The following is a 24,148-nucleotide window of genomic DNA, read 5'->3' as shown; positions in this document are numbered from 1 at the left end:
CTTTTTTATTTCTGCTTCTTTGAGTTGGAACCATGTTACAGAGGGGGAAGCTGAGGCCCAGACACAGTGACCTATCTCAAATCCCATAAACGTCTTTGGCAAAGCACAGAGCTGGACTGTGGTCTCCCATCTCTTGCTGTAGTATGCAAACTTCTGGAAGCCATCCTTGGTTTCTGTCTAAAATGGAGGATGGCAGCAGCTGTTCTGCAGAGGAAGAAGCTGCAACAGTAAGGGCTAGTGACTAGGGAATTTAAAACAAGGCTGCTGTTTGAAAAGAAAGATCTAAGAAAGTATCTAAGACTCAACCCACATCAGGATAATGAGACTGAAATTGGAGAGGAATGTTAGCCAGTACCACAAGCAAGCAAACATCTGGGTTGCCATAATTGTTGGCCCTACAAGAAAAAAAATTTACAAACTTTGGCAACAAAATCAAAGTTGACAATGGTCATCTGCTTCAGGGTCAAGACTTCCACTGGTTTATGCAACATTTTATTTGATATCCAGCTACAACCCTATCATGGCCTCTAATGACTGGACTGGTTGAGAGATTTCTGCAGAACCTAGGGAAATAAAACCACTAAAAATACACTGTCCTTGGGGAAATGGACTTTTTCTTCCTCTCTGTATACCACACACTACTCTGTGTAAGTTATATAGATTTCAAAATCTCTACAAGCGATTATCTTCATGGAACAATCTCCCAGAATGAAAATATTTCAAAGTGTATGTAAGTGTTAGTTCTGCTCAACCTTTACCAAAAAGCTTCTTCTATTACAATTTGTTTATAGCCTCCTAGGAAAGGTCACTGAGTCCTCTGTATAAGTCATGCACAAATAATAAGCAGTCAACCAACTTTGGCACCAACATTAGTTGCTAGCATGAATGAATACTCGATTTGAGGCACTATTAAGTGCCGACACATTTACAAGCCACACTTTATTACACATTGTAAAGGAAATTTGGCAGTAGGCAAGTCTGAATCTGTACAAGACAGAAGACTAATATACTCATTTTGTCCTAATCTCCTTTAAGACTAGGTTTGACTTTCTTCTATGAAATTGTACAGGCTGGAACACTAATTCAAAGGAAAGAAATACTCTTACCAGAAGACTGGCACTACTCTCTGGTACATTTGGGGTGTCACACCCAAAATCTGATCTGTTCTCTTCTCAGGTGAGAGCTGACACAATCCAAGCCCGAGGTGATACAACGCTGGTCACCAACACGACGAGTTTCCTCTCCTCCAAGTCACAATGTCCAGGTGAGGTCACAGAACGGCTGCGGAGGCTTCACAGAAGGTTCTCCTAACACCCAGCCAGCCCCCGTGAATGGGAAGCGTGATTTTTCTGGTCGTAAACACTAACATCAAGACCATAGATCTTACCAATGGCACCATTCCTCCTGGAGATGTTTTAATTATAGCTGAGCGGCTGCGCTTTTTGTGTGTATGTGTGAGCAAATTACAGGGTCTAAGAGGTGGCTCATTTACAGAAGAGAAAAAGCAAATAAACAAGCAGCTCACTGGTGGTGACAAGGACACATAGTGATGGAGAATCAGTCTGAGAAGGACACAGGTGCGGTGTTTAGCTACTAGCAAATTTGTTTCAGAAATGGTCAGAAATAGTCAAAGGAAAATCACGAGGATCCCAAGAGGGACTGCTGTTGCTATCGGCTGATTCCCCCTGTGGGAAGGCTTCCCTTCCGCAGGCGAGGCGGCAGCGAATATCCACTGCGGGGAGACATGGGGCCCTCCACTGCGCACAGGCACCCAGCAGTCCAGTGCCCTGAGACAGGAGCAGGGAGCTCGCAGGACTCACCCCTACCCCTGCCCTCCACCGCCCCAAGGATGGAGTGGGCAGGGCCTGAGGGTAGAGTACTTTTCTGAGCTGTGCATTGAGCTGTGCTTCTGCACAGCAGAGCCAGGGTCCAGGTCTGGTGGTAGCATTTTGGCCTGATTTCCTAGCTTAGCGTAACAATTCTTACGCTGTTCCCTCCCGAAATTTCACATTTGGCTGACTTTAGTCACAGTGGGATGGGGACTAGCATTTTACCTTAATTACTTTCAACGTTTTAATTTCTTGAAACTGAGCAAAGAAAAAGTGAAAAGCAATTGAGAGTCTCTTAATATGCACCAACACTTATTAGTTATGAAAATTCTAAGTATTCCCTTCATTTATAAATACAAGCTCTCTATAGAAGTTTCAAGTAATTGTATTAATAAGTCTTTCATCATGGTTTATTATTAGATTGGTGTTCATTTTGTTCAAATTTTAAAGAAAAATTATTCAATATTAGTATATGCAGGTATGCTACTTTATGCATTATATACGTTGTTTCACCTGATCACTAATATTAGGGAACATTTTGGAAGGTAAATATAACTCATCTGATCACTAATATTAGGGAACATTTTGGAAGGTAAATATAACACATCTACTGTTAGTAATTATCATAATATTAATGACATCAAGAAGTTCTTCTCAAAGTATAAAACCTCCTTTGGACTCTCACCTAGAAAATTCACTACGGGTAGACTAACTGTAGTTACCTTGAAAGTTTAATTTCTTTTTTTCCTTCATAATACAATTACTTTAGTGTAGTCAGGTATACAGGGAAAATTCTCTCTGGTTGTTGTTTTCTTATATTTAAGTACAGCATAATACAATTTGTAAAGTGTTCTGTAATAATTTTCCATAATGATTGCTCAAATGGATGAGATCCTTTTCAGGATATTTTCCATTGTTTCAAAATGACATTTGTCTAAACATCCTTTTTTATTTTTCTATGAAGGTAGCTCTGCTATTTGGATCTGCCAATAATAATTGATTGCTTGTTTGGGATTAGTCCCTTTTAGACAGTTTTTCTGTAATAAAGGTTTCTATTCTTGGCTATGAACTTCTGAAACTTTCTCTCCTTAGATGGGATCTGATGTAATTATGTATTTGTTAACAAGCCCAAACTGTTATATTAGTATTAATATTCCTCAAGGGGTTTTGATAGTATTAATTTCAAAAATATTATTGCTAGGAAATACCCGGTCAGTCAATAGTTTGTTGCTGTTTTTCCCTACATACTGGATTAAATAATCCTGGTTTTATGCTGATTGAATCCCGTTTACACTAACAGCAAGGAGAATGGTGTAATTATTAATTCTGCCCAATTCCAGAGGCAAAATTTTGTTATAATGTCTGGTTGCTTCTCTTCTTTGTTGGTGCAAATTATTTATATTAACAAAAGAAATCTATATTTAATTTATTTTTCCACAAGTATCTAATATATTTGTTTATAATTTCTGTAGAAGTCTTTTGGTATCCACATTGGTATGACTTAAAATAGGAAATAAAGATTTGATAACCTTGACTATGGGACCAAGCTAAGGCATATACATTTTTTTTCCAAACCAAAATAAACCCCATTTTTTCAATTTTGCTATAACAGCATTCAGAATATTGATTCCTAAGTACTTTTTTAGACTATACAAAATCACATGTATGTTGTAGCTGTTTCCTCAGAGATTATTTCAACACTTAATATTCCCAAGTTAGTATAATCATATAGTTTGATGCGTCACTGAATTAACTGATTCCTTACAGAATGTAAATAATTGCTTCTACTTGGTACCATTAGTATTACGTTGTCTGCATACTGCAAAATGTTATGTTCCATTTTATGAGTTGTCCCAACTGGGCTATTACACTGATGTATTTCTTATGCCAGACATTCGACAAAGAAAATGAATGAAAGGAGAAGTGAGGACTACCTTGATAGTTTCTTTTCACAGTTGAAATTCCTTGGTGTGTATCAGTTAGTTTTTATCCTAGTAGAGAAAGAGACTAATTAAAATCTTCATCTTACCTTTAAATCCATCACTACTAGTAGCATTTCTAAGAAAGGCCACCTCATTAGTTTAGTGGCAGGAAGCTCCATCGTGAACTAGGACCGTGTTGGAATACTAGACAAAAGATAATGTTTGCTGTACACCACAGAGCTTTACCATCAAAGTATAAGTTATTCGTGATTTACTGAATATTTGTATGAGACAGAAGAGGGAACAATATAAGAGAGTGAACCTAGAGGACAGGCATTGTTAACCTAGCATAAGAGAAAGGTCGTGTAGTTATCTGCACGCATCCCTCATAAGTCTGTTGGTAAAAGACGTGCAGAAGAAGGCTGGCCAGGAAGCTGTGCCTGCAGCCCTAACCCCTCAGAAGGGAAGAGGGTGACAAAAGAATCTCCCAACCCATGACTTTTCACTGCATTGATTTTTATAATGATGTTCATGATTCGATGCTTTTTAAATTTCTGCTTGAATTATAAACGTGTATTACTGCTAACTTCTACAGCTCCACAAGGGTGCAGGGACCAGCGCTCAGGCCACATAGTGCAGAATCGGCTGCCATGCTGGGCACATGACCGCCGCGTTATGGGAGTGTGATGCAGTCTGGGTGAGCTTTGTGTAGGTTACAAAGAGACTGCCTGTTCCTCAGAGTGGGAAGTTTATTTTTATCAGGATGTCCAGCATTGTAGGGTCACTAACCAAAGAGGATCTGTGTGTACTATCATAGTACTCCATGTCTTTAGTTCTACTTGACTAGTCTCCTGAGTTCTTTATATGGGATTTAGACCTATTTTTACCCTTCTCTTTCTCGCACTAAAGCAGTGCAAGTAAACCCATCATTTGAACAAGTTTGGCAGAAGCCAAAGGTCTTAATGGAAGAGCTGCAGCTGCAGGACAGGTTGCAATGCCCTCCTGTAGGTGCCAGCTGGCCAGTCATCCCCTCACACAGGTCTGTGAATGAACAGCTAAACTGCAAGCTCCATGTCGCATATCAGTGCTAAGTGACACCTGAGAAAGGTACAAAATTAGAGGTCAATAGCCTAGAGCTGATAAAGGAAATAAGGAGTAAGGGAAGAAGATAGCAAAAGCAATGACAGAGAACGAAAAGAAAGATTAAGAGTAGGAAAAATTTTAACAGCAATTATAGTTATTAGCCAGAATTGGGTTTGGCAACATTACTCTTGATGATTCTTGTATACATTTATTCCTCTTAAAGAGCAGTTTCCCAAGTTCTCCTTCTCTCTAACTATAAAATAAATTATGAATTGTAGGCAAGAGAAATTGTATCATTTCCAGTGGGTCTGTTTATGCTCACTCAGCCCTAACATACAGCAGCATTCAAATGCTTTCTCCTCTGCCTTGCTTGAAGAATACTACAAAGCATTCCCAGTCTGACAGCAAAGGCTGCTGACAGAGTGTCCTGCCAGTGCCTGGGAAAGTGTGAGTCAATTCAAGAAATCTAAAAGGAACTGGTGTAGTTCTGGCTTATAAGTTTGTGGGAAAGTGCGATGGGGAGGGGAAATTTAGTGTTGCCTGGCAACCTCAGAAATTGAGGAAGGGGAGAAAAGCAGCTCATTTGGGAATGACCACCTAATCTGGGAGAACTGTGATTCCCCTCCATGTGGGCTGAAGAATTTGGGGAGAGCTAATTCCAAAAGTTGTCAAACCACAGCCTGATTGCAGATTTCCAGCCACAGAGTGAGAACATCCCTGCACCAGAGCCAGTACCACGTGAGTGTGATGCACAGCAAACAGTAGACACAGAGTGGGCTGGGGAAGGAGTGTTTTTGGAGCATGGTGAAGAGGGGGGCAGACTTCAATGGGAGCAGTGGGATGTTCTGTCAGCTAGAGTGTGTCATGTATGAGCCAAGCTTGCATTGACAAAATGAATCTCTTCGGTTTCACGGCAGACCAGAATGAAGAGATGTCAGAGACCAGTGAGTCCCCGGAGTCTCTGTCACTTGCCGAAGTCTCAGCAGAGAAGGCCACACCAGACTTTGACACTGACCTAGAGATTGAAGGCAAGTGTTTTCTGACCATCCATCCTCACCAGCCTTTCCCCTTACAATCAGTACTGTCAGAACTGGAGATCAAGGATGCAACCCTACCAAGTGTTCTGACATTCACACTTAATGTGGCAGTTGATAAAGGTGGGAGGAGGAATTTCCCTGTAAGAGCTCTCCCTTTGATGTCAAACATCTTCCACATCATATGCCAGCATCTCCCCCAACTGCCTTCTCTAGGCCATGGCTATCCTTCTGCTCCTTCATGCCTCTTCTAGTCCTTGATAACCAACATTATCAGATCAGACTGCTGTCAGGGCAGCAGAAGCAGCTAGCTGAAGCCAAGAATGAGACTTAGGTCCTGTTCGTGTGCTCCTGATGAAACACCATGTATCTATCGATTGTGGTCTGAGAGCCATAGACTTGCCATGACTGTTCTAGACTTTTCTAGTGGTTCTCCTGCTTAGTGAGGTCAGTCCTCTGGTTAAACAAGTCTTGCTTTCATTTCTGTAAACAACAGACTTGTCCAAAACTTGGAATGAGCACTTTTTAATATGTTATAAGTGGAAGGAAAATCAAAAAAACAGAATAATGCAAGAAAAAAGACTGTTTTGCAAGGCCTCAAATTGAACTGGAAAATGGCTTTGGCAAGAGGGGAATTTGTTTTGAGGTCAGACCATTCCATGTACATAACAATATGAAGAAATATAACCTCTAAGTATGGGGTTTGATGAAGGAATTCCAAATGACAGGTTTTTGTGGAAATATAGCCACCAGCTGCACTGGTATGTCTCACTGCAGCTGTGTCAACAACATCCAATGGCCAAGATGAGAATGCTGGGATTCTTTCTGCTGGTTGGAAGCCAAAATGTTCTGAGCTGTCGTGGCTCCTCTAGCAATATCAGCTACATGTTTCAATTAAGATTTAGGGAAAAAAAGGACAGTTTTTTTGCCTGATGTCAGAAATTCTCAATTACAGCAAGAAAGATTTAGTCACATTGCAGACTGGTGAAAGCTACAGCATTTCACTGGTTGCCAAATTGAGAAGCAAGGAGACTACATTAACTCTTGGAGGTGCGGAATAAATGGATGGGGAATACCACAAGGGAAATAACCTTTTAAGAATAAAACCCTACTGTCATTGCATAGTGAACCCATGAATCTGGCATAGCCTGTTGATAGTTTGGTTTGAGTCATGAATCAAAACCACACAAAATGAGGTGAGGCCAAGAGTGACCATGGTTGAGGTGGCCGCTTAATTCTCTGCAGACAACTGGCAGACTGCCCCCATCTCTCGTTGTCACAGATGCCGAGGCAAGAACTCCTCTGCTCCCCATCGCAGTTTCCAGTGATTTGGGGGCAAGCCCTGAGCTTAGTACAGAAATGCCAAGAACTCGTATTTGATTGCTTTAGGGAACTGTTAAGTTATGCTTACCAGCCCTTCTTCATTCAAGTGGCCCTCTGAAGCCAGGGGTCATCAAGTGCTTGGGAGAAACAGTCCCAGAAAGAGGAGGGAGGACACTCAATGCACCACTCATCAGTATGCTTTGTCTCTGTAGATCCTGGGAAGGCTTTTACGGGCATTACAGGCATAGAGCTGTACCTGGAAGCATGCAGGCTGTTGGAGGCGGTGCCTGTCTCACACTTCATTCAGAACTTGGCCAAGCCTTATATAAACCTGAACCACCACGGTCTAGGACCCAAAGGTGCCAAAGCCATTGCTATTGCTCTGGTGGTGAGTAGCCAGTAAGAGTGGAGGCACTACTGTCAGACACAATAGGCATCTGGGGCTTCTCTCAGCCTTGGAGGCCACTACTGAGTAAACAGTGTGGGAGGAAAAGCCATATATCTTCCCGACAGGAGCTCTAATCCCCTGCACATGAAGGCCTTGTGTGGCAACTGCTGGCCTTTGCTGGAGTTACCCTAGCTCTGCTCAAGCAGACTGTTACTCTTCCATGGGGCACAGGTCCCCAGCACTCCTAACCCCGACAGGGCCAGAGATGAGGACAGAGGGACTGGTAACCCCCACTCTGAGTGCCATATGGGGATCTGCTACGCTCACCAGGAGACAGACCCAGGATGCCTGAACTGGAACTTGGAGCTGAACCTGGGTCTCACTGAAAAGCAGTGGAAAGTCTAAAAAAGCTCTGAAACAAAGTGGCTCTCTTTTGTACACCAACTCCCACAGCCATGGCTCTGCCACGTCCTCTGACCTCTGTTCTGTTTGGGACCTGCAGTGCCTTCTGGGTTTGGAGGGAACATCCAGTGTCTATTTGTTGAACTGAGGACACTACCCATTTCATTAACTTTTCAGTAGTTTCTGGTGTGTCCCTGTTTACCTTTGTGTCTTCACAGTCCAATGCAACTGTCACCCACCTGGAGCTGGAAGATAACTGGATTCTGGCAGAAGGAGCTGTGTATCTAGCACAGATGTTACGAGAGAACTGCTGCCTTCAAGAACTGGTACCCAATTTGAGATAGTTTGTAGCCAAGATTGTTGCTCACCAACTCCAGTCTTCTGAGGAATTTCATAAAGGAAAATCAATTCATTCTATTCCAAGTTTTAATTAAATAACAGTTGCCCCCATGCAAAAAAATACACATTCTGAAGATGATGATATTTTGTATTCTAGTACTAAAAAGTGCAAGCTTCTAAAAAGCAGAAGTTTACATGTGATGGCAGTCTGGTGAGCCCTCTCAGTTCCTGCAACTGTTTTCTTCATTAGCAGATGTGACAATAATTACCATAATGTGGTCTTTCTAGGTCATGCTTAGCCAATGGAAAAAACGTTTTGGTTAGGAACTTTCATTCTCTGACATGATATGGGGAAACTTTTCTAAAAAGATTAAGGGAATAACACAAAACTTTCAGATATGAACCCTTCTATCTGAAAGCACGGCATGCAAAATACATTTTGATAGGCCATGGGATCCGTGTTGCATCAGAAGAAGAGATTATTGACCAAGTGCCTCTTGTTTCATTGAAGACAAAAATCTATGTGAAACTGATCATTCTAGGGCTTCATTCCTATTAGGAAGGAAATGGGGTTACACACATCCGTAGCTCAAATATTAATTACTGCCTGGCTGGCATTTCTCACACTGCTGGTCTTGCATTATTTCCTTAATATCTTGGGCATTAAGAAGACAATAAAACTGATACATTCTTTGGGCTCATCCTTCTTATCCTTTTTTGCTTCCTCCCAGAACATCTCCAATAACCACCTAGACACAGAAGGAGCTGAAGCCATTGCCAGTTTGCTTTTGGATAATATGTCCTATCTCCACGCTCTTCAGCTCTCAGGTGGGCTGCATGCACCCAAGCAGTGATGGGAGTGGAAGCCAAAAAACATGTGTTTCTTTTCAGTCTCTCATTCTGAGAACATTAGTCAGACTATGGGCAAAATCAAGCTCTCAGATAGTTTCCGATAGGAACCCAGAGTAACAGTGTGGAAATCTAGATTTATACTGATGTGATTAAAATACATATTTGGCTGGCTAAACCTCCAGCACCTCTGAAAACCTGCCTCTTATGACAAACTTAGATAACTGTTGGAGCAATCCTGCTATATGGATCAGAGTGGGTTAACAGCTAACTTCCTACAACCTGATATGGGCCATGATTAACTGAATGTTCCAGCTAAAAGCACAGCTTCCTCCAGAGCCTGGTACAATGCCAAGGGAGAGATCAGTGCACTGTTAACATACTTTTCCTCCTCAGGAAACAACTTCGGAGAGGAGACTGCACCATACTTTGCTGAGGCTCTAATGGTAAGTTACCTGAAATCCAAGGCCATCTTCTGCTCTGGCTATGTAAAAGACTCTCCTCATGTTGAAACTGCTACTTATTTGGCATGATTTCACTTGGCAATGCCCATATGATTTCTTGGCATAATTCTAAGTGCGTCTTGCTAACTTCAGAAATGAGAGAGGCTGGGAGGACACAGAGAAGGATGCACTGAGTTAACATTTTCTCAGGACAGCTGTGGGAATCTGGCTAAGAGACAAACCCTCAGGACTCTGTAGCAGAACAACAGAAGGGCATCTGGGTGATACAGAAATTTCAAGAAACTTAAGTAATCCAGCTTCATATCTTTTTGAAATTCTTTAGCAAAAAGAAGAGTCGTGACTCCTGTGATTACTTCCTGTCACAAAAACATCCGCACCATTTGGCACCACCAGAAGCTGCCAGGGAGCCAGGTCTTGAACTTATAAAAGAAAGGGCTCTTGGTCAGGGTGCACTGGTGGGAATGAAATATGGGACAAGAACAGAATCGCAGGATGTGTTGCAGCCAGACATGAGCTGTAGGAGGGAAATTTGCACAATACAAAGTCCCATTTCTTTTGCTGTTTCAGGAAGAGGATCACTCATGTTATATGCCTGACAAACCTTTGTTCTGGAGGACACAGTGCCCCAGTCTTTATGCTGATCAACTCCTGTGCGCTGAAGATTTCAATGTGTCTGAAATCCTGTTTTATCCTCATGTAGGGGCCTTAGCATGGCAGCTGGTTGCAGCTGGCTGGAAGAGCTCATTCTCTCTGCATGATTTTCTCTTTGCAGAGCAATTACCAAGTGAAGGAGCTGGACCTCAGCCACAATGAGTTCTCTGAAAAGGGAGGAGAGCTCCTGGGACAGATGCTGGGTAACTGCACTTACTACTCCTCCAGAGCCAGGAGTGCAGGCACACTCACTGGGGTACAGGATGGCGTCCATGCAGTGAGAAATCTGTTTCCTTCCTCAGCAAAAATGCCCTGTGACTTGGTGGGTGGTACAAAAGATGGAGCGCCCCGATTTAGAGCCTCCTGGCTGCTCCACCTGGCCACCCTCATCACCTCGAGGCCTCCAGCCACAGTGTGTGACTGCAGTACCAGAACACAAATGAAAGATGAGAAACCACGGTGACAGAGCAGTCTGTGTTGGCAAGAAGGGAGTTGAAAGAGAAGTCAGTCAGAGAATTTTCAGAAAAGGAATTTTTGCTAAAACCAGTAAGATCAGAACTGTTGTTTGTGTCAGGACCTCAAGAGCACTGCCAGCACTCCATGCCCCTGCCCACATCCCAGGGCCTCCTCTCACCCTGCCCAGGCCCAGGCCCCCATTTCAGCCCAGCCCAGCCCAGGGCCATCAGTCTCTGCCCCACAATGCTGTGTAGCCGTGCCAGTCTCCAGCCCTGCCAAGGCCCTGACCCTGCCCGGCCAAGGGCCTGATCTTGACCCCAACCCACAGGCCCAGCCTTGGCCCAGCCCTGACCTCATTTCCCTGCCCAGTGATCACTGGGCCTGATCCTGACCATGAGCTGTGGATTGGCTTCCTGGCTTGATCTCAGACCTGCCTCATCACCACAAACTTCCCTGATGGTCTGGCCACAATTGCTGGCTCTGCCCTGCTCGTCTCACTCAGGTACTGTGGGACTGAGTCCTGGCTGGCGAGGCCCCTGCCCTGCCAGCTGCGTTACCATGTTTGGCTCCTGGTTCCCCATCCCTTAAGGAACAGCTGGTCCTTGCTGTTCTCTGACAGTTTGTTTTAAGCTTTTGATTACAAATTTCAGGAGGGCTTTCTATCTTTCCTTGTAACTTCAGCAGCCCAAACCCTAATGCTTTGAGCCATTGCATAGCAAGCAGCAAGGGAAACAGATTAGAAAAAAAAAGAAGTGAAGCTGTGTAAGCTAGCTGATCAGACAAAGTGGGATCCAGAGTGTGCTAATAGCCTGGGGGGGGGGAGCAAACAACAACTATAGTCTTACAGTTCTAACAGTCTCAGGTGCTGTTAGTGCACTGGGAAGGACTTCCATGAACAACTGATGGCTCTTTTTCCCTCAGCATTGCTGATGCACCTGCTACCGCAGTGGCCACAAGCCTGTGATTTGCGCATCCAGTGTTTCTTGAATTTTCCAGTAACACAATCTCTTCAGTTTAATTAATGCTTTTATTTTCCTGGTTCAGCATTTCCAGTGATATGAACCTGCTATTAATTACAGTCCTTGTCTTCAGAAGGTGGATCAATTGAATTCTGCAGTAAGTGACAAAGCACTGTGCCCCTGCCTTGGATAAGCCTGCAGGGAACACAGGGATCAGTGCTAAACAGTGACCTTCCTAACCCCGCAAAACGCAACTCTAAACTCAAAGGTCCTGCAGCTCTTCTTTCCTTCCAGCCCACTTGAGGCAGGAGCTACAGAGATGTTTGTGGAATCTGTTGCTTTTCTGTTTTGTTTTTTAAAGAAATATTTTTAAAGTCAGCTAAATTCATCATCTTCCTGCATCCAAACTCCTATCCATGGAAAACCTGGATGAGAAATTTCTGAGAATGCGAAGCAAGTGTTGGCAGCAAGTTCTATCCCTCCCAATCTTGCAGTAGATACAAATGAATTCACACATGTCCTACTCTAAGCAGAACTTACACAGTGCAGTGTGCTGTGCATGTGAATTGGCACTGGCACATATACAGCCAGGCACAGCTATGATGTGAAGCTAAGTTCCTCTCCTTTGCTAATCAGACATAAGTAGAGTAAGTCTTGTTTTGTGGGGGGAGGTTGGATATGTCAGGGAGAAGCCAGCCATATTTTCACAGTGAGAAACACAGGCAGTGTCTATCAGCGTAAGAAATCCTCCCTCCCTCTACCTTACTCACTCACAATTAGTTCTTCAAATAAGCCAGCAAAAAAAATACGTTCCCTTTCTACCTGCAATCAGCAGCCCACTCTCTGTTCTTTGGGTGCACTGGACAGCATAGTCTGAGTAGCTACAGGTTCCTCCTGCTGCAATCAGCGAAGGCTGTTGCTGAATCACCAGCAAACGTTCTTTTAGCCCCTATGTGTGGTGCAGCATTTGTGTCCAGAACACTCCTCATGAGCTGACATCTCGATTTCTCTCTCCCAGCCAGCAACGAAACACTGGAACTTCTGAACCTGAGCTGGAACCACCTGAGTATGAAGGGGGCAGTAGCACTGGGCATAGGTCTCAGGGTAAGAACTCTCCTGCTTTGTGATACACTTTGCAGTGATTATTAGCAGGAGCTGGCTGAACATGCTGATCAGGAACTCACATCCCTGAGGTCTGAGCTGGATTCAGTAGCTCCAGCAAGGCCTATTCTACTAACAGTAGCAGTCAGTGCCACAAAAAAGACTACAGCAGTGAGTTCTGGGGAGGTCTGGTGACTCATGTGGATGGAGAAATCTTGGTGCCATTGCCGAGGAGCTGGATTCATTGGCCTGGGCTGGGTGTGACTTGAGGGATGCTCCTGCCTCAGCCAGGCAGGGAAGGGTAGAGTGGTATAAGGTGGGCATGCAGTAGCTGAGGTCCCTTTCTTCTCCCTGAAGGGCAATGGTTCACTGAAGATACTCGATCTTTCTTGGAATGGCTTTGGGAATGAAGGGGCAAAGGCCCTAGGAGAAGCTCTCAAAGTCAACAATGTGCTGGTTCAGCTGGACCTCAGCAGCAACCAGATTGACAATGAGGGGGCCAAGAAGCTCTGCAAGGGCCTTGAAGTCAATGGAAACCTGAAAGTCCTGAAGGTAAAGTCAAAGCCAAGCCAAGGCTGGGGGAATAAACAGAAGGAATAGAAAGATTTGAGTCAGGAGGAACAGAAGACAGAGGTCAGCTTTCTGAGCTGGAACTGGAGGAAATTAGTATTGCTCTGTGCTGAAGATGAGCAGAGTGGAAGGAAATCCCATGCTGTGAATTTCTTCCAGGGCGGCTAAATTGCACTGTTATGGAATCCCTCTAAGACTGGTCATGGGGTCATCCCAAACCCATTATCACCCCAAAGGGGTTGATTCCTGTTATGTCTAGTCTCAGGCAAATGCTAGCAGAGAGTCTAGGCATTCAAATGATCAGTATATCTGCATAAAATATGGTTGTCTATGTACATGTTTATATGGAATATACATTTCAGCCTAAGGCAAAGGTTCACACTGAAGTTTGCAGGTAGGAAACTGTGTGCCCTTCTCAGTGAGTTAATGATTTGCTAATAGTTTATTCAGGCACAAGAAAGACTGCTATTGCCTTATCAGAGACACACCATTACCTAAATAATACAGAAGCATTAACATGTGGAAGAAGAATGGCAAACTGCCTCCTAGTAAACTAGTGATTAATAATCCTGGAAGGGGGCAGAACTGAATGAACAGACAAACTGACTTCAGAGACAGTGAGGGTTGAGAGCTAATACATCTTTTCAATCCAAGATCATCATCCAGGAATTCAGCTTTGAAAAGTTGGGTTGCTATGAGCTGGATTCTCAGCTAGATCTAATATCAACATCCTGAGAGCGTGCAAATGGCAGCATGCTGGGTGAGAGGCATCTTTAAAGCTGTTCGTATGGGCCTGTCTTTGGACATCCCTGTCTTTGTAAATCACTGCAAGCATGCTGCCTCTTTTGGATTGCTGTTTTAGATTTTGTAAATGTTTTTTTCCTTGTTCTTAACCTGCCTTGAGGTAGGGCACTAGCTAACACCAAGGCATTCCTCTCAAGGGGGATGGCAATCCTACAGCCAGCCCCTGGAACACAGTGCCTACTATCCTAATAAATCTCTTCAGTGATACAAAAGGTAGCAAAGGCTCCTCCATTTAGCAGCATAGACTGTTTTATGAGTTGGTAACACAATGGACTTAGAAGAGGAAATTACTTCTGCTGGCTAATGTTAATCAGGAAAGTTTTCTTTCACATATCAGGAGTGGGGAGTGCACATGAAGTGCACAGTGGGAGAGAGGTGATGCTCACACTGAAATACACACAGCTGATGCCAGTCCCATAACCCCAGACAGCTAGACTTTGTAGGCCAGATACAGCTGATCAGCCTGAGCTGTAATCTGCTGTTCACCTGTGCTGGCAATGGCTGTGGGAAATGTCCTAAGGCTGTCCTATTAGTACATGGAGGCCCCATTCAGAGGGCATGCCCTCAGTCTGTCACCTCAGTTTCTTGGCATCACATGACTGAACAGGACCTACATCAGACAGTCCCACCTAACAGATATATGGGACCTGACATGTGGAATTTCACACAAGGAGACAAAGGACGCTGAGAGGGCAGCTGGACTGGGAACCTGCACTACAGAGTTTTGTGGGGCAAAGACAAGAAATGTCAAGGTAACAGACAAACCCACAGAAAGGGACCACAGCTATTCTACAGTCTCTCTGAAGAATGGGAAGAAAGGGCTACCCCTGCCATTACAGCCTGCTCACTGCTAGGGCATGAAATCCTCATTCTCACTGTGTCTGTGTCTCTTCTTCCACAGTTGGCCAATAATCCCCTGACCGTGGAAGGTGCCACTGCACTAATCACATCTATCAGAAAGAACCCTAAATCCGTGATGGAAGAGATCAACATCTCAGTAAGAGCTTGTGTGCTGGGAGCCTCAAAGTCTATACACTAGACCTTTTTTAGGAACTGGTTGGATCCCCAAGCTGCCCTCTTCCAGAACTGTTTGAGACTTGCTGTTTCATTTTTCCACAGCCACTAATGAAAGGAGGATACTATCTGACAGCCCTTCTAGGAGCCATGTTGAAATTACATGACTTTGGTCTAGCTCTGGAGAGAGGTGCTTGTAGTATCAGCATATTTTACTCCCTTCCATTTTGCAGTAGCAGAAGGAGAACAAAGAGTGAATTCACCCTGGAGGAGGAATTCTCTGCTTCCCCTGAACTGTCTCCCTCCAGTGTAGCCTAAGATGCTAGATACTGGTGCTTAGATACTCTGTCAGTATGTATGAGGAGTAGAAAGGGAGAGAAGCTTCAAGGCACGGAAAGGAAAGCAATTTTGTATCAGAAAATATTAAATTAATTAGCCTAGAAGGAAAAAAAATCAGAGAAGCCAATTCTTAATATGCAGTTCCCTCCATGGCAAGTCAGGAGCACGATACACACTGTTCTAAGCTCATGTGCTACTTCGAAAATGGCAGACCCAGAAATGCTTCTGAGCTCCCGAGTGAGGGCTGGGGTTGCATCCCAGATGTGTATCAGCCAGCTCCTGTCCCTCCCATAAACATGTTGGTTCCTGATGGGAGGAAAACCAGGCCTGCAGCCCTGGGAGAAGTTACAGAACCTGTCACCAGCCTCAGGGCCCTCCATCCACCTCAGGGAGCACCATCATTAAAGGAAGGAATATTTTCACAAAGATCAGATTTGGGAATTGAAACATAAATGAAGATGTTCACACTTGTAACTGACTAAAAAAAGTTCATGGGCAGTTTTGGAGACTCACATAATGGGTTGTATCTCAGTTAGTTACATCTGTGTGTGTACCCTTGTCTTGTGGTTACTATATTAAAGAAAGAAATGAAAACAAAGTAGAGTGAATAATATTCATCTGTGGTGTTTTCTAAGAGTATCGAGTGCTTTCAACAGAGATCATCTCAACAACGGGTGTTCCTCTAGGACAGAAATATTTTCCTGCATAGATTAAGATCAAAGAGAATTATTTGCCAAGTCTGCAAGCAGTCAGGCCTCATTTTGCAAGAGAAAAATAAATAGGCTACATGTAGGTAAAGAACTTCATTACAGTGTATATGGTTCTGTTCATTTTTAATTGATAACCTAAGCAATTCATAAACTTGTAAAGAGTAATATATTTTAGCTAAATTCTGTGAAATTAAAGAAATTATTGAAATGCATTTATTTAAAGAGAGACACTGCAGGAGGAATTTTGAGGCAAGGAGTTAATGAATATTAAAAATCTTAAATCTAAGCAAAATCTCACTATGCATTTCTGCTTCTCAGGGTTAACAGATACTCTATGCTCCTCATCCTTCAAAATTACCTGGCATTTCACAAGATAAATGGTCAATTGTATAAATTTACAATGACATTTTGTTATACAAATCAAATGCTTGTAGGAAAACATCTAATCTCTTCGACAGACTTCATTTCACCTGTGATGTGGGACGTCTTGCATTTCAGTTAGGAATATTTGCAAATGTACATCTCAGAAGATCTTATGCTGTCTTAAACCCTTAAGAAATTAGCAAAGGTTTTAACAGGAAAGTTAGGAGCAGAAATTAACCAAAGTCTCTTCGGCCACTTTTCCCAGTGATAAATGTTCTTCTTGACTTTTAAAGAATGAATAACTAGCATGCCTATAAGAGGAATTTCCAACAAGCATCATTTCTAGAAACTTTGCATGGGTTTGACAGCACTAGCAAATGGGAAGCAACAGCAAGGCACATTTTTTTGACAGTTTATTGCTTCTGACAACACATCTAAGCATAACTGTTCCCCACATTCTTTTACACAATCTACTCTTTACAGAGTTTCAACCTGCAGTTACAGATCAGCAAATACTTTATGCAAGGCATGAATCACAATAGCTAACACATACCCATCTTAGCCATCACAGTACAAAAGAATATACAGTTACTTTTCAGCTGTCCATGTGTTGTTTCCCTGGGCTGTGGACTGACTGTGGCTCCCGGCAGGTGCTGCCCAAGTCCAGAGAGGTTTATTAGGCCAAGCATAGTCCTTTGGCTATGCTGCTTCTGAGGCCACACTGGCAGTGGAGTGCCTTTCCCATGGGGTCAAAGCCCCCAAAGGCTGATGAGCCTTGGAGAGGCTCTCCTGTGCTGTGTTCCCATGGCCAACACATGCAGCTAGCGTGCACAGAGCAGAGCTATCTGAGCGGTTTCTGCAATGAGCCACTCTGAGTCCAGAAAAAAAGTTGGTGCTGATGAAAGCTAGTAAACCCAGCCAGATTCAAACTGACTTCTGCACAGCCACTTGGCTTCTTCTGCATTGTGCTCTCCCATGTTCAGGATTATAGGAGAAATGATGTACTTGGGTGCAGTTGAGTATGAATATGCACAGCTAGCCTGAGTTCAGGACTATCTTCAAGCTAATGGACTCATACAGAACACTTGGAAATGATAAGTCACCCAAGTGGTTCTTCAGAAGACAGTTCAGATCCGGCAAAGCCATTAGCTCTGGTTCATTGGCAGCTATGCAAGACAGAGGCTAGGTCTATGCAGGCTCATCCAAATGTAGCTGCTTTTGTGCCTCCATTCCCCATATCTAGGTTTTATCTTTCTCCACAATCTCCCAGTGCAAATAATGAAGAGCTGGCTATATTGTAGAAATCTTAAGCTAAAAAAGAAGCTATAAGAAGGCATTGGGAGACTTCGTAAATACACTTGGGGTAAGAAATAAGGTGCTTGATGCCTTGGGAACATCCGGCAATATGACCGAAAACAGAAGTCTTCATGAATTCCCTGAACTGACTTGAATTTTCCAACAATTAAATATGTAATTAACATAAGTACATGAACAATTATATTCCTCTGACATCATGAGTATGAACAGAATCATAATCATGTTTTCCAAATATAAGTTGAGGTAAAGGAAAATTTGTAAGAACTTAAATTTAGAAGAATAAATTGCTGTGACATTCTTAATAAACATATTTGGATTGATAGTTTACTCTCTAATATCATAAACCCCTAAGTCAGAACGCTGTGTGCTGCTGTTCATTCTAACAGGCCTAGAAAGCACAGCGTGAGCTCTGAAACACTGAGGTGTCACTACTTGGTTTGAATTCCATAGGAAAAACAAATGTCAGGTCTTGCTCATCATCTGGAACTTCCTGCTAGGGTAACAGAGTTTTACCAAAAGCACCAAAAGTTCTTCTCATCTGGCAACACCCAGTCCCTTCCCAGATAGGTGCATCTTTCTTTTCTGGGCTATAGAGCTACATTATTGGAGACACCAATCCTTTTCATTTTTCACAAAACTCTCTGCCACATTTTAGCCATTAATTGTTCAACTTGCAGTCTGCATCTTAACGGAATGGAGAGGGACACCCATGTAGAACTGTCTCAGGGAAGAACCTGAGTCACCTGAAGGCATGAGACATCTTCAGTGTAGATGTTTACATCTGAACTGGACACCTTATATTCTCTTTAGAATCAATGGAGAGAAAGAAGCACTTCTAGACCATATGCCATCTTCTCTATTTTACCCTGTCTTCTTTGGATGAAATGAAACATACCCTAGAATTGTGAATTTTCTTCACTGACAGCAAAAGGAAACTGCTTAGTTCTCTCTAGTGTAGATATCTACACTGGAAATATATGTGTGTGTTCAGATGAATCCCATTAAGTTGACTATTCCAATTAAGCAGACAACTGTGTCTCCTTAAAGAGATGACTATTCTTATTAAGGAGATAGCTGACGAAATGTACTTTGCATCAAGTTAATTTGCACGTACATTAGGAGATCCTTTCCTGTCTCAGTCATGGAAAAAGAGAAGGAAGAAGAACTCTTATTTAGGTTGGGGCCCCTGTGGGATTTCTGAACATAAAGAGTGAAAATGGGAGAAGGCACAATCCTCAGGCGAGAATGGTTGCTGTTGACTTAAGGGTTTGTTAATACAAGCAAATTTTTGTTGTTCTTTGGGTGACCATGCTGAGTGCACTGTCCTTTCTCCTATGTACCAGAATGTGCTGGTGAATGAAACTTTCATCAGGCTGTTGGATTTGGTGTGTCAAGAACATCCTGGACTAGATGTCACCTATGGTGTGGTTGGAGGCTATATCTCCAAAAACCCTGAGCAGTATCCAAATCCTATGAAAGTGATTCAGGTGAGTCACTGAGATTTGGGTCTATAGTTCCTCTGCATAAGGTGCATGTGTCCCAGACACTTGGAGGGATGGGGGCTGGAGGGATAAGCTTTCTTCCAAGTGGAAAACTCAGTCAAGTCCTGTCAGAAAAGCGTATTCACAATGACTGTCTCATGTTCACATATCTCATTCCATGCAGATTGACTAAGCAAATCCTCTGATTTTCAGAAGCAAACGTCTTGGGATATGAGAGCACTGAGGGGGAAAAAAGATGTGGTGTTTGATCTGCATGGTTGTGATCAGTGATTTAGTAATAATAATCTTACACCTTTATATGACATCATTCATCCACAAATTTCGTTTCAAAAGTACATCTGCATTGTTTCTTTCACAGCTGAGGAAACTGAGAAACAGAAATTATATGATTTGGCAGCCTTCAAAAAGCAATGGCACAGATGACAGTATAACTCAGCCCTAATGCTGTAATCGTTCAACAATATTGTCTGCCATTTCCATCTGAATGGATGTTTGCTAGTTGTGTAAAACAAACTGATTGATTTCAGGTCTGATCCAAATGAACATACATCCACATCTCAAGGCCCACCATAACAGCTGACTTTCACAGAACTCTTCCTTGACAGTTGTGATTTAGCTTCAAAATGAAATGTGCTTCACAAAAGCAGGATATGGTATTTTATTATAAACAAATATTGTCCTAAATAAGAATGAGTTAGTTTTTTCAAGACATGTAATTTCTATCGCTAGCAGCAGGTGGTGCTGTCCTCCTTCCTGGAAGACAACGCAACAGCAGCACTGCTGAGTTAGATAACATTCTTTTGCACTACTAACTTCACTGTGTTTCCTAGCTGCTGTGCAGATTTTTAGCTAATTGGGCGAGACATTTCTGTAGGTATGGCTTCAGATGAAACTAAGCAAATGCTTGAGCTGTTAGCTCCCATCAAACAGTGCTGCTGTGATTCATAGCTAGTGACGATCCTGCTAGCACACTTTGCAGTTTTAAACAGCAGTTATGGTACTCAGATATGTCCTCAGTCAAACTGAAGGGAATTCAGAGAAGAGCAACTAAAGTGATCAGAAATCTGGGTGGAAAGAACTGTCTCTGGCTTAAACAGCCTAGCCAAACAATGGCTGATGGGATGAGGACCAAATAGCCATACACAAATATCAGGAGAAACAGTCTAGAGACAGTTTCATTACTGAGACTTGTTTCAAGGGGCAGAATATAACTAAGAATGGGATTAGCCTGAACAAGAGGATTTTATTTAGACTATAGAAGGACAGCACAAGGAGTTAAGGACGTGGGTGTCTCAGTGATGGACTGAGTAAAGGCATGGAGACAGATGGAGCAACAGTCGCTCAACGGGAGAGCTGGAGGCAGATACCAGCAGCTGTTTCAAATCATGGTTATGCCCTTGTTTTATCTCTGCTTCTCCTAGAACTATTTGAATGAGCACAACCTACAGCTCTGGGACTTTTTTAGGAATATTGACAAGGATGGAAACATGAAGATTCCTGTGGCGGCTGTCCGGAGAGCCATAATGCAGGTGTGCCTCTAAAAGCATACCCAAGATGCTCTTCCAGCAGGGCACTGCTGTGGGGGAACCCTTCTGCTGCAGCATGGCCACCAGTCAGCCTTGCTGCGGAGGCAGTTCAGACTAGAAGTCTAAATTCACCCATGGAAAAAGCTGAGCCCTGAATGAGACCCAGTGGAATTGCTGTAGCATCCAATAAATACTCCAGGTGGCATCAGTGATTATGGATACACTTTGGTATAACACAAGAGCCCTGTAAAATCAGAGAGCTTGGCCATCTGTGTAGGATATGCCTTCATAGACAATTATATCTTACTGCTGTGGGGAAAGTGAAAAAAAAGGCGTTTATCCTCGCATCTAACACACTGAGTAGATATTTCTCTTCCTGCCAGAACCATCATGGTGCTTGGGATCAGTGGGCACTGGTTAGACATCCATGACACTATTTTACATCCTTGCAAACAGTGGTCATCCAAGCTGTCACTGCATTTCTGTTTGAATCCTAAAAGAGTGAAATTGCCTTCCCCCACCCTGGAATTTTTCCATCCCTTCTTCCAGGCATCAGGCCATCTGCCCAACTATTAAAAGGTGACCAGGCCCCAGACTGGTAAGGAACATTTTTCTGCAAAAAAATGCTCAAGTTTGCTAGATATCTCTTTTTTTCCTAGGAATCAAACATCCCACTGAATCGAGTCCAAATTGCAGAACTAGTGCAGAAGCTAGACCGGAATCGGACAGGAGTGGTGGACTACAGGTGAGTGAGTGACTCCACTTACTGCCTTGTCTTCTTTTTCTTTTCTTCATTTCAACACCAAAAGAACATATCCATATTCAGTCTAGGAAGTTAAGGAATACATGTTTTTGGCAAGTCCTGCAACATGATTACATATTACTTACCCAAGTAAAAAGGAGATGACAAGCATGCTTGCATGCTTAGGAGCCCTATTGAGTCAAACTAGAAGTATTATTTTTCTCTCTTATAAACTTGCTGTGAAAATGCATGGATTTCAGAGCTGAATGGCCTTTTCATTCATACTCATAGGCCTGTGTGAGAAGAATCATCTCAACGCTGTCCCCACCCTGAAGCTAGGGTGAGATTTGCAAAGATAGCAAAAATATGCCTTCAGACCTTTTCTTCCATCCTCAGGGTCTCTCTCTTTTTTTTTTTCTCTCTGATCCTTCTTCTTAGGAGCCCTAGTTTTCCCTGGAAACCCACCTTCAAACTACAGAACTCTACGTTTTCTTGAAAGCACCTCTTTCTTAGTGCCCGTAGCAATCGTGTCCAAGTTCTGAGATTCTGAGCAGTCAGCAGCAAACTCTTCAGAGACTGTCAGTTGCTGCAGGCTAAACCACTTGTCATTGGACCACAAACTTCTCCCTAGTTTTGCAATCAGTTCTGACATGTGACTCATGATCTGAAAGCCCTATTAATCATGCCCAAATATTCCCATTCCTCAACTCATACTGATCGGTTTAAAATGTATGCTGTAGTCTAGATTTAAGGCTAGAAGCAGTAGGTCAGTTTTGCAAATCTAAATGTTTTACCTCTTAGTGCCCCGATGTTTTCAAATAGAAGGTAAGAACCTAATTACTTTGTTGGATCTGGTCTTTATTCTTTAGCGTAATGCCATACTAAATGCATCTGTGCCCAGACACTGCACAAGCTTGGTTAATCTTGAACAGGAGGTTACAGTGAGTCTCAGGTATTTTAGGCACAAATTACAGAGCTGGGGTTAAATAGTTAGCAAATTAGGAACTGTTGAATCCAAATGGACAGCAAAGACTTCACTTGGCCCCATTAATGCTCATGAGTTCACATATAGAAATAAAATAAAAAATAGATATCTACTCCTTATCTAGCTTCTTAGTCCATTTTCGCATTGTAGCATGTGTGGTAGCAGTAATAGTCACCTTGTAGACAAGAGTTGTGACCTTTGCCATCCTTACTGTTCCCACCTCAGACTGTTTCCTCAAGGTCCTCTCAGCAGCTTTAAGATATTGGATAGGGAACATTCATTTTTTACTAGGCTAATACTGAATCATCTCTTTCTTTTCAATTAGTCACTTAAAAGAGAAGAAGGTAGCACAGAAGCCTGTGGAAGGGGAAATGAAGGAGGAGGAAGAAAAAGAAGAGCCATAAGAATGAAGTGAGGAGGCAAGTCAGTCAGTGAAATTCAGTAGGAGAAACACTGGAAGAAAGCTCAGAGTGGCCCTGGGCTTGGGGAGGCGCAGCACTGGGGATCTCTGATAGTCTAAGGAATTGAAGATAAAAATGAAGTTGATGTTCCCCTGTACAGGAGTGACAGTGTGGTCCTTTGGCTTAGGGCAGAAGGATTAGTCTTTTGGAGCTAGTTACCAAGTCTGTCTTGCCCTGCATGCTGCCAATGCTGAACTTCTTTCCAGAGGGAGGCAAAACTGGAATGCAGAAACTAAGAGAACTTGTACATTGTTATTATCCCCTTCTGGGGGAGAGCAACATGGACAAAGACTGAACCAAGTACTCTGCAGACAACCCCTGCCAGATCTCAGCAGCTCTGATGCAGGGACAAAGGCAAAGAATTAAATTTATGAGACACCACAGCTAACGTTGCTTATAGGGTTACAGGTAATATGAGTTTTATTAAACATGTCCAAGGGAAAAATATATTAGAAGGACAGGAATGGGATGGAAGCCATAACAGATTTTAAATGGCTCAGATACTGAACTGCTTTTTAAAAATCAACATTTTAAAAAATTCATAACTATTAAGAGGGAATGAAGACCTTGTGAATATTAATATTTATAAATAAAGAAGACTTAGAAAATGTAAACACGTACAGATGAGCAGATCCACATGAGGTACACTTTGCCATATGTGAAGAACTGCCAGCATTGACTGTACCACCACAAAATCCAGACTAGGAAGATCAACTTTCAATGGAAGGGAAAAGAAGAAGCTGGCTACCATCTGGTAAGTCTCTGTCTATTTCCCAGCAGAATTCCCATCTGCAAAAAATTCTTCAAATTAGAATTCAGATGGCTCCAGTGCCTCATAACAGAAGGTCAATATGACTGTTGACAATAACGGCATCAGTATGAGGATTCTAAGTGTTTCATCAGTCTTTACTTTCTTCTAGCTTCTTTGCATCCAGCTATATTGCCATCTCCATATGGTGACTCCAAAGGCAAATGAACAAAAGCATGAGCTTATGAGTAACGGTCATTAGCCCGT

At 42.8% G+C, this 24,148-nt stretch overlaps 1 protein-coding gene across 1 annotated transcript; it reads left to right on the top strand.

Annotated features, from left to right (window-relative positions):
- The first annotated feature begins 182 nt into the window (after nucleotides 1-182).
- Nucleotides 183-23,173, top strand: LRRC74A (leucine rich repeat containing 74A). Its single transcript, XM_064512089.1, is given in 16 exon segments — nucleotides 183-227; nucleotides 1,470-1,547; nucleotides 1,550-1,577; nucleotides 5,752-5,862; nucleotides 7,404-7,579; nucleotides 8,200-8,307; nucleotides 9,052-9,148; nucleotides 9,566-9,615; nucleotides 10,406-10,487; nucleotides 12,718-12,803; nucleotides 13,158-13,352; nucleotides 15,076-15,171; nucleotides 19,261-19,404; nucleotides 20,841-20,948; nucleotides 21,605-21,690; nucleotides 22,998-23,173. Coding segments are annotated over 16 exon segments (1,569 nt in total). The 3' UTR covers nucleotides 23,077-23,173.
- The last annotated feature ends 975 nt before the right edge of the window (nucleotides 23,174-24,148 follow it).

This window comes from Dromaius novaehollandiae, chromosome 5 (genome assembly GCF_036370855.1).
Source record: "Dromaius novaehollandiae isolate bDroNov1 chromosome 5, bDroNov1.hap1, whole genome shotgun sequence".
NCBI lineage: Eukaryota > Metazoa > Chordata > Aves > Casuariiformes > Dromaiidae > Dromaius > Dromaius novaehollandiae.
The sequence above is the reverse complement of the archived record's forward strand: the minus strand, read 5'-3'. Positions and strand labels throughout refer to the sequence as shown.